The sequence below is a fragment of the Rhinoraja longicauda genome, chromosome 37 (assembly GCF_053455715.1).
Source record: "Rhinoraja longicauda isolate Sanriku21f chromosome 37, sRhiLon1.1, whole genome shotgun sequence".
In the NCBI taxonomy this organism is placed as follows: Eukaryota; Metazoa; Chordata; class Chondrichthyes; order Rajiformes; family Arhynchobatidae; genus Rhinoraja; species Rhinoraja longicauda.
The window spans coordinates 8,046,954-8,058,508 of NC_135989.1; the positions used below are offsets into that span (position 1 = coordinate 8,046,954).

The window sequence follows — 11,555 nt, forward strand, 5'->3', positions numbered from 1 at the left end:
GCAGCAACTCTACCGCTGCGCCACCGCGCCGCTCCATGTACCTTGCGTTTTATGACTGTTGGCAGATGAATTTCCCTCCTTGGATGAATAACGCACCATCGCATTGTATGTGTCTCGGGGGGACTGGGAGCGGGTGTTTTAATGGGGCTTGTTCCAACGTAGGAGATGGGAATGGAACTGAGATGTCTTGACCTTTTGTGTTGCAGTGGTGGGAAGTGGAGGACAATCCGACCAAGCTGAACGGCGCCGGTGGCAGGACCTTGGCTGGAGATGGATCCAGGCCTCTTCTAGCGCCCGATCAGATCAAACGAGAAGACGAGGACCTCAGCTCCTTCCTGGACCTGGATCTCTTCCTGTCGGACCTGTCCGGCGCCGAGCACGATGCCAACGCTCATGGGTACCCACTGGCACAGGTGTCGGACGGCCACAGCGGCAAGTTTAAAAGGCAAGCCGCCCACCAGCCCGCAGAGTGGAGCAGCTCGGACACGCTGGGCACCAGCCTGGTGGCTGAACTCTTGTCCGCGGATGTCCAAACAAGCCAGCTGAGACCCAGCGCCCAGGTTAGCAGCGTCGAGCCGCGCTGTAAAACCTACACCACCCTGGGTGGCGCGGACCAGGAGCCTTTGCCTCCGCAGGCGGGGAAGCTGGTGGCGTGCCCGCCAATGCCAACGGGAGATGGCGGTCCTAAGCCAGGCCGCCTGGCGCCAGGTTCCTCCACCGCCGAGCAGAAGCCCGTCTTGGTGCCGGGGAGCCACCTTGGCCGCCAGTTCTACCCGCCGCTGGCCACATCTCCGACTGATCTGAGGTGCCACCAGCGGAGCCAGCAGATGCCCCAGTACCAGCTGCCCGACTACTACCGGCACCACCTTCACCAGCCGGGGGCCCTCAATTACCACGTGCTCTCCCGCTACCCGCCCTACTACCCGCCTCAGCCTTCGCAGCAGTACCAGGGCCAGATCCACTTCTACACGTCCAGCCTCAAGGGCCCCCTGCCCGCCCACGCCGCAGCCTTGTCCACGCCCTCCCCGCTCCTGGGCTCGGCGCCATCTCCCGGCGCTCTCGAGGAGCCCAAGCACAAGCGGACTCGGAAGGCCTGGGCGAAGAAGAGAGTGGCCAGCCACAGCTGCGAGTATCCCGGCTGTGGAAAGGTCTACACCAAGAGCTCCCACCTGAAGGCTCACCTGCGCACGCACACAGGTACGTCCCCGTCCCCGGCGTCGCCCCGAGAGGTGACCGTGCACAGGGCGATGGTAAAGTCATTGCAACCAGAGACTTGGGTTGGCGGGAATGCAGATAGGATTCACCGGGATTGGAACAGGAGATCCTTTCCTGTGGCTACAAACGGGGAACATGATACCCAGCCATATTACAATACCATGCGATAGAACTTTATACAATACAATACAATAGAACATTAGACACCACGATACGATACATACAATATCTATATAATATATTGTACAATATCTATACAATATTGCATTGTACAATATCTATACAGTATTGCATTGCACAATATCTATACGGTATTCCATTGTGCAATATATATATATATATATATATACGGTATTGCATTGTACAATATCTATACAATATTGCATTGTACAATATCTATACAGTATTGCATTGTACAATATCTATACAATATCATGTTGTACAATATCTATACAATATTGCACTGTATAATATCTATACAATATTGCACTGTACAAAATCTATACAGTATTGTCGTGTGCAATATCTATACAATATTGCATTGTACAATATCTGTACAATATTGCATTGTACAATATCTGTACAATATTGCATTATACAATATCTATACAATATTGCATTGTACAATATACAGTATTGCATTGTACAATATACGGTATTGCATTGTACAATATCTATACGGTATTACATTGTACAATATCTATAGTATTGCATTGTGCAATATATATACAATATTGCATTGTACAATATCTATACAGTATTGCTCTGTTCAATATCTATACAATATTGCGTTGTGCAACATCTATATAATACACACCACAATATCTATAGGGTGTGTTGCGCATCATCTATATGGTGCATTGTGTAACATCTATATGGTGTATTGTGCAACATATATATGGTGTACTGTGCAACATATACGGTATATTTGTGCAACAACGATATAATATATATCACAACATCTATAGGGTGTATTGTGCAACATCTATACGGCGTATTGTGTAACATCTATAGGGTATATTGTGCAACATCTATACGGTGGATTGTGCAACATCTATACGGTGCATTGTGCAACATCTATATAATGTATAGTACAATATCAATACAATACGATACAGTAGAACTTTATTTATCCCAGCAGGGAGATTGATCTGCCAGCAGTCATAAGAACACAAAATACATGAAATATGAAATTAAAGTGAGGAGTGGAAAGGATTGGGGTTGTGCAAAGATTGGGGGGGCAGGGGGAAGGGTCTCAGTCTCAGTCTACCCCACGACAGAAGGGGGAGGAGTTGTACAGTTTGATAGCCACAGGGAAGAAGGATCTCCTTGAGTTACTCCAGCTTTTTGGGTAGCATTGTGGTCAACCTCTTCTGCATCCTTCTCAACGGCTCCACTGCCTTACTGTAAAGGGGAGGCCAGAACTGCACACAATACTCCAAATGCAGCCCAACCAAAGTTGAAGATTGAGTAGGAAAAGAACTGCGGATGCTGGTTTAAATCGAAGGTGGGCACAAGATGCCGGAGTAACTCAGCGGGGCAGGCAGCATCTCGGGAGAGAAGGAATGGGTGACGTTTTGGATTCCTTCTCTCCAGAGATGCTGCCTGTCCCGCTGAGTTACTCCAGCATTTTGTGTCTACCTTGGAGGTTTGAGTAGTCTGGGCTTGTTTTCTCAAGAGTGAAAGGGTCTGAGGGGAGAGTTGGTAGAAGATTATAAGGTTCGTAGATGAATCTAATATTCAGAGATAAGAGAGGCATAGATAGGGTAGACAGTCAGAACCTTTTTGCCTTTGGTAAGAGTATCAAAAAGAAAGGGTATAGGTTTCAGGTGAGAGGAAGGAATTTGTGGGATCGAAGGGGAAAGTTTGATTTTACACAGTGGTTGATATTTGGAACATGTTATTGGAAATAGACAATAGCTGCAGGAGGAGGCCATTCGGCCCTTCGAGCCAGCACCACCATTCAATGTGATCATGGCTGATCATTCTTAATCTTTGCCAGAGATAGTGGTGGGATCAGTTGCGATCACACAATGGTTTACAAAGACATTTAACCAGGCACTTGAACAGGGAAGGCCTGGAAGCATAGCTTCCTAACGTGGGGGAATGGGGAAAGTGGAAAGCATGGACATGGTGGGCCGAATGGCCTGTTTCTGGGCTGAACACAGGCGTGGATCTGCAAACACGCATTACAATTGCTCCACCCTTTTAAATCTCTACTCCAACAGCAGCATTTCTTATACCAACCTTGCGCGTCTTAATGTGTAGGAAGGAACTGCAGGTGCGGGTTTAAATCGAGGACAGACACAAAATGCTGGAGTGACTCAGCGGGCGGGGCAGGCAGTATTTTGTGTCTACCTTATGCTCCTTAATCTGCTCTCAGATCTGTCACTGAACATTACTCACGTTATTCTCACAGACTGAAGAAAGGCCTCGACCCCAAACGTCACCCATTCCTTCTCTCCAGAGATGCTGCCTGTCCCGCTGAGTTACTCCAGCTTTCTGTGTCTATCTTCGGTTTAAGCTAGCATCCACAGTTCATTCCTACACATTATTTGCGTTATTCCCTTTGTCCCGCGTCTGTACACTGTGGACGGTTCGATTGTAATCATATATAGTCTTTCCGCTGACTGGTTAGGACGCAACAAAAGCTTTACTCTGTAAATCGAAGGTATCACAAAATGCTGGAGTAACTCAGCAGGTCAGGCTGCATCTAAGACACTGTGGACGATTCGATTGTAATCATGTATAGTCTTTCCGCTGACTGGTTAGGACGCAACAAAAGCTTGACACTGTATCTCGAAGGTATCACAAAATGCTGGAGTAACTCAGCATTTTGTGATACCTTCGATTTGTACCAGCATCTGCAGTTATTTTCTTACACTGTATCTCGGTACACGTGACACTAAACTAAACTGAACTAACCTCTGTGGCATCCCTGATTCACTTTGGGACCGAAGATAGACACAAAAAGCTGGAGTAACTCAGCGGGTCAGGCAGCATCTCTGGAGAAAAGGAATAGGTGACGTTTCGGGTCGAGGCCCTTCTTCAGACTGAAAGTCAGGGATAGGGAAACGAGAGATAGAGAAGGTTAGAAATAGAGAGATATAGAACAATGAATGAAAGAAATGCAAAAAAAATAACGATGATCAAGGAAATGGGCCATTGTTGGCTGTGGGTCTGGAGGGAACGAGATATATAGGCAATGAAACTCAACAGAATGACAGTGAAACTTTTGGGCCTTGTGTAAGAATTGTTAGCATTCATAGCAAGAGGATTTGAGTATAGGAGCAGGGAGGTTCTGCTGCAGTTGTACAGGGCCTTGGTGAGACCGCACCTGGAGTATTGCGTACAGTTTTGGTCTCCTAATCTGAGGGAAGACGTTCTTGCCATAGAGGGAGTACAGAGAAGGTTCACCAGATTGATCCCTGGGATGGCGGGACTTTCATATGAAGAAAGACTGGATAGACTGGGCTTGTACTCGCTGGAATTTAGAAGACTGAGGGGGGATCTTATTGAAACATATAAAATTCTTAAGGGGTTGGAGAGGCTAGATGCGGGAAGATTGTTCCCGATGTTGCGGAAGTCCAGAACAAGGGGTCACAGCTTAAGGATAAGGCGGAAGTCTTTTAGGACCGAGATGAGAAAACATTTCTTCACACAGAGAGTGGTGAGTCTGTGGAATTCTCTGCCGCAGAATGTAGTTGAGGCCAGTTCATTGGCTATATTTAAGAGGGAGTTAGATGTGGCCCTTGTAGCTAAAGGGATCAGGGGGTATGGAGAGAAGGCAGGTACGGGATACTGAGTTGGATGATCAGCCATGATCATATTGAATGGCGGTGCAGGCTCGAAGGGCCGAATGGCCTACTCCTGCACCTATTTTCTATGTTTCTATGTTTCTATGTAGCAACTGGTCTGTAGACATTTAACATGCGCAAGAAGCCATTGGATGAAAGGAGGGGTAGAATGGACAAGTAGCTGGTGTCCTTGGAGTGAGAGGGGATTTGTGGAGAGGGGATTTGATGGTTAAGAGAAGGGGTACAGATGCAACATTTGGGCCTGTGGAAAGCAGAGGGTGTGAAGAATAAGTCTTTGCTCATGGTGTGGTGGCACAGTGGCACAGCGGGTAGAGCTGCCTTTCTGTGCCAGCGCCCCATGTTTGATCTCGGGTGCTGGCTGCGTGGAGTTTGTGATCTCCGGTTTCATCCCACATCCAGAAGGAGTAAAGAGGTCCTTCTGCAGTTGTGCAGGGCCCTGGTGAGACCGCACCTGGAGTATTGCGTGCAGTTTTGGTCTCCTAATTTGAGGATGGACGTCCTTGCTATTGAGGCAGTGCAGCGTAGGTTCACCGGGTTAATCCCCGGGATGGCGGGACTGTCATATGAGGAAAGATTGGAAAGACTGGGCTTGCATTCAGTTTAGAAGGATGAGAGGGGATCTTATAGAAACGTGTAAAATTATAAAAGGACTGGACAAGCTAGATGCAGGAAAAATGTTCCCAATGTTGGGGGAGTCCAGAACCAGGGGCCACACAGTCTAAGAATAAAGGGGAGGCCATTTAAACCTGAGATGAGAAAAAACTTTGTCACTCAGACGATTGTGAATTTGTGGAATTCCCTGCCACAGAAGGCAGTGGAGGCCAATTCAATGGATGAATTTAAAAGAGAGTTAGATAGAGCTCTGGGGGCTAGTGGAATCAAGGGATATGGGGAGAAGGCAGGCACGGGGTTACTGATTGTGGATGATCTGCCATGATCACCTATTTTCTATGTTTCTATATTTCTATGTTTAACCAAGAATGCCCCATCCACATTGGTCCCATTTGCCCACATGTGAACCATATCATCATCATCATATCATATATATGCAGCCGGAAACAGGCCTTTTCGGCCCTCCAAGTCCGTGCCGCCCAGTGGTCCCCGCACATTAACACTATCCTACACCCACTAGGGACAATTTTTACATTTACCCAGCCAATTAACCTACATACCTGTACGTCTTTGGAGTGTGGGAGGAAACCGAAGATCTCGGAGAAAACCCACGCAGGTCACGGGGAGAACGTACAAACTCCTTACAGTGCAGCACCCGTAGTCAGGATCGAACCTGAGTCTCCGGCGCTGCATTCGCTGTAAAGCAGCAACTCTACCGCTGCGCTACAGTGCCATCCCTCTCAAAAAACTTTCCTCAGCGGGGACACCTGTCCAAACGTCTCTTAAATGTTGTTATTAGTTGAGTTTATTATTGTCATGTACTGAGTGAGGTAGAGCATAAAGCTTTGATTTATGTGTCATCCAGTTAAGGATTGTATATGTTGGCAGTCAAGCCATCCGCACTGCACAGATAAAGGCTGCAACATTTGGTGCAAGATAAAGTCCGATTAAAGATAGAAACATAGAAACATAGAAAATAGGTGCAGGAGTAGGCCATTCGGCCCTTCGAGCCTGTACGCACCGCCATTCAATATGATCATGGCTGATCATCCAACTCAGTATCCCGTACCTGCCTTCTCTCCATACCCCCTGATCCCTTTAGCCACAAGGGCCACATCTAACTCCCTCTTAAATATAGCCAATGAACTGGCCTCAACTACCTTCTGTGGCAGAGAATTCCACAAATTCACCACACTCTGTGTGAAAAAAAACTTTCTCATCTCGGTCCTAAAAGACTTCCCCCTTATCCTTAAACTGTGACCCCTTGTTCTGGACTTCCCCAACATCGGGAACAATCTTCCTGCATAGTTCAATGGTCTGTAGTGAGGTAGATGGGAGGTCAGGACCGCACGACAGGGAGCTGGGTACGATCCTGACTTTTGCTGCAGTCCGCATGGTGTTTGCATGTTTGCCCCATGACTGAGTGGGCTAAGATTAGGGTGAGTTGATAACTCGGAGCGCCATAATGTAGCAGCGGGTGGAGCCGCTGCCTCAAAGCGCAGGAGACCCGGGTTCCACCCTGACCTCTGGGTGGAGTTTGCACGTTCTCCCTGTGACCACGTGGGTTTCCTCCGGGCGCTCCGGTTTCCTCCCACATCCCAAAGACGCGCGGGTTTGTAGGTTAATTGGCCCTCTTTGTGTAGGGAGTAGATGGGAAAGTGGGATAATTGATGGATGGGGAGAGATGAATAAATAAATAGATAAACGAAAGGGGCGTTACAGGAAACGGGGGGGGGGGGGGGAACGAAATGAGGGGACAGGGCAGATCGGAAGAAGAGGTGGAAATATAGGAGGTAATGGTTTAGGTTTAGATTTATTATTGCCACGTGTACCAAGATATTGTAATAAGTGTTCATTTGCATGGGATGCAGTTAAATCAGATAATACCTGATATTAATACAATCAAGCCACTCACAAGTGCAAAGAGGAAGATACCAGAGTGCAGAATATAATTCTCAGATTATGTAGTGCTGCATCTCCGAACAAATAAGTTCCAATGTCCCCATAAAGGTAGAGTGGACATCTGAATTTGGAAAATTCAGTGTTCACACCTTAAAGAACTCTTCCTTCCATAGAGTGATACAACGTAGAAACAGGTCCTTCAGCCCAACTTGTCAACATGTCCCAACTACACTCGTCCCACCTGCCCGCGCTTGGCCCATCTATATACTAAAACTCTCGTTTGTTTGTTTGTTTGTTCCTGAACCGCAGCCAAAACGGTGCACGATAGCGCAACAATTTTTAGGCCCACCTTACTCACCGTCGTTCCTTTGGTGCTAATGGAAGAGGTTTCATTGAAATCGCACATTTTAAAGTTTAAATCTATCTCCTAGGGAGGGAGGGGGGAGGAGGGAAGATAAGGGGGGGTTGAGGGGGTGGAGTGGGGGAGGGGGAGGGGGAAGTACAGGGTGCTGCACCAATGCAGGAAAGGTTTGGGCCCAACAGGTCCACTTGGTCTAGCATTCCTCTAAACCTGTCCTATCCATGTGCCTGTCCAAATGTTTCTTGAACGTTGCAATAACACCTGCCCCAACTACCTACCTCCTACCTCCTCCAACTACCTCCCCTTAGGTTCCCGTTAAAGCTTTTCCCCCTCACATACTATGTCCTCTGGTTCTCGATTCCCCTTCTCTGGGGCAAGAGACTTTGTGAATCTACCCAATCTATTCCTCTCACGATTTTGACACTTCAGTTATGTAAGCACGCACGTGCTTTGTTCAGTTTAGTTTCATTATTATTGTCGGGTACAGTGCATGTTACCCATTCGAAGAAAAGATTACACGATCCCAATCGAGCCATCGGCTAGGCTACGGATAAAGTTCAAGGATGCTCAGTTTCTCCCAGTGGAGGAGTGCCAGGTCACACCAATAAATAAAACCCGCAGATGATGGAAATCTGAGATAAAAGCAGGAAATGCTCGAAGTACTCAGCAGACCAGCCAAACATCCGTGATCTCAGATGCGTTACCTTGCCCTAAACATTATTCCCTTATCTTATATCTCTATGCTGTGAATGGCTCGATTGTAATCATGTACAGTCTTTCTGCTGGCTGGTTAGCACGCAACAAAGGCTTTTTGCTGTACCCCAGTACACCTGACAATAAACCAAAGCTACACTAAATCTGTCATGGGAACAGGTTCAGGAGGAAATTATCTCTTCCCCAGAATATTCCCCGAAATTCATCCGTTCATCTATATTCGGGTGAACACAATCTTATCCAAACGTATTAGATTATTAAGGGGTTGGACACGTTTGAGGCAGGAAACATGTTCCCAATGTTGGGGGAGTCCAGAACAAGGGGCCACAGTTTAAGAATAAGGGGTAGGCCATTTAGAATGGAGATGAGGAAAAACCTTTTCAGTCAGAGAGTTGTGAATCTGTGGAATTCTCTGCCTCAGAAGGCAGTGGAGGCTAATTCTCTGGATGCTTTCAAGAGAGAGAGCTAGATAGAGCTCTTAAGGATAGCGGAGTCAGGGGGTATGGGGAGAAGGCAGGAACGGGGTACTGATTGAGAATGATCAGCCATGATCACATTGAATGGCGGTGCTGGCTCGAAGGGCCGAATGGCCTCCTATTGTCTATTGTCTATCCATTTATTTAAATTCTTGCGATATTTTGCATGGAAGTATTCTGGTTAGTGGGTGATGTTCAACAGGTGGGCATTGCCACAGTTTAGAGTAGTTTAGAGATGCAGCGCAGAAACAGGCCCTTCAGCCCACAGAGTCTGTCCTATCCTGGTTTGGCGCAGAGAGTTTGCACACTAGGGACAATTTAAAGAAGCAAATGAACCTATAAAACCTGCACAGCTTCGGAATGTGGGAGGAATCCGGGGCACCTGGAGAAAGCCCACGCAGTCACAGGGAAAACGTACAAACTCCGTACAGACAGCACCCGTAGTCAGGATCACACCTGGGTGTCTGGTGTTGTGAGGCAGTAACTTTCCCGCTACCCCATGCTCCTTACAAACTCAATACAGAAAAACACCTGTAGTTAAGGTCATCAGGAATAGGAGTAGAATTAGGCCATTCGGCCCATCTAGCCAGTGGTCATTGATTGACCTTGATTGGTGGAAAGAGAAGAGAAGAGTTTTGGAACAACGAGTCCACTCAACCAGGGTAGGGATTCATAGGTGATAGGAGCAGAATTAGGCCATTCAGCCCATCAAGTCTACTCCGCCATTCAATCATGTTTGATCCATCTCTGCCTCCTAACCTCTATAGAAAAATAGAAACATAGAAAATAGGTGCAGGAGGAAGCCATTCGGCCCTTCGAGCCAGCACCGCCATTCATTGTGATCATGGCTGATCATTCACAATCAGTAACCTGTGCCTGCCTTCTCCCCATATCCCTTGATTCCACTAGCCCTTAGAGCTCTATCTAACTCTCTCTTAAATCCATCCAGTGAATCGTCCTCCACTCCCTTCTGTGGCAGAGAATTCCACAAATATTTCTCCTGCTTTCTCCTTAGAACCTCTGACACCCGTACTAATCAAGAATCTATGTATCTCTGAAGGACAATAACTGCAGATGCGGGTAGAAATCGAAGGTATCACAAGATGCCTGAGTAACTCAGCAGGTTAGGCAGCATATCTGGAGAGAAGGAATGGGTGACGTTTCAGGTTGACCTGACCCGCTGAGTTACTCCAGCATTTTGTGATACCTTCGATCTATCTATCTCCGAGGGTGGTGTGGAGAGGATCTGTGTGGGACCTGGAGTACAGTGTGCAGTTTTGGTCTCCAAATTTGAGGAAGGATATTCTTGCTCTTGCGTAGGTTTACTAGGTTAATTCCCGGAATGGCGGGACTGTCATATGTTGAAAGACTGGAGCGACTAGGCTTGTATACACTGGAAGTTAGAAGGATGAGAGGAGATCTTATCGAAACGTATAAGATTATTAATGGGTTGGACACGTTAGAGGCAGGAGACATGTTCCCAATGTTGGGGGAGTCCAGAACAAGGGGCCACAGTTTAAGAAGAAGGGGTAGGCCATTTAGAACTGGGATGAGGAAAAACTGAGAGTTGTGAATCTGTGGAATTCTCTGCCTCAGAAGGCAGTGGAGGCCAATTCTCTGAATGCATTCAAGAGAGAGCTAGATAGAGCTCTTAAGGATAGCGGAGTCAGGGGAGAAGGCAGGAACGGGGTACTGATTGAGAATGATCAGCCATGATCACATTGAATGGCGGTACTGGCTCGAAGGGCCGAGTGGCCTCCTCCTGCACCTATTGTCTATTAACACGTTGTGTGTTTTCCCCCTTGCAGGTGAGAAGCCGTACCATTGCACATGGGAAGGGTGCGGATGGAAGTTTGCCCGCTCCGACGAGCTGACCCGCCATTACCGCAAGCACACGGGGCACCGGCCCTTCCAGTGCCACCTGTGCGAGCGTGCCTTCTCCCGGTCTGACCACCTGGCTCTCCACATGAAGCGGCATATGTGAACCCCCCCCACCCCACCCCACCCCAGGACTTGCTGCCCATGGACAACCTCCTCCAATGGTGGCCTCCATCTCCAACCAAGGCCGCGGGATGAAGGAGGTCATTCGGTCGGACACAAGGCCCCAAATTGGGTGGGGGGGTTTTGGGGGGGGGGGGGGGGGAGGGTTTGGGGTGGGGGGTGCGCAAAGGTTTTCAGGGAAGGGAAGAACAATTGGAAGGAAACACAAGCCACGCCAATGCTGGAATCTTGAGCAAACACAAAGTGCTGGGGAATCTCAGCGAGTCAGGCAGCATCTTTACGCTTTAGTGATACAGCACGAAAACAGGCCCTTCAGCCCACCGAGTCCGCACCGACCAGCGATCATCGCCCTGTAAGCTAGCGTTACGCTACACACTGGGGACAATCTACAAACTTACCGAAGCCAATTAACCTACAAACCTGCACGCGTGGGAGGAGACCGGAGCATCTGTAGAA

The 11,555-nt window shown here is 47.9% G+C and overlaps 1 protein-coding gene across 1 annotated transcript in view; it reads left to right on the top strand.

Moving 5' to 3' along the window:
* Positions 1–11,100, top strand: part of LOC144610576 (uncharacterized) — a 59,414-nt gene extending 48,314 nt beyond the window's left edge. Inside the window, exons 3-4 of the mRNA XM_078429385.1 lie at positions 207–1,197; positions 10,907–11,100. Of these exons, the coding sequence (XP_078285511.1) occupies positions 207–1,197; positions 10,907–11,082 (1,167 nt within the window). The 3' untranslated portion in view covers positions 11,083–11,100. The remainder of the gene's footprint in view (positions 1–206; positions 1,198–10,906) is intronic.
* Positions 11,101–11,555: the final 455 nt, after the last annotated feature.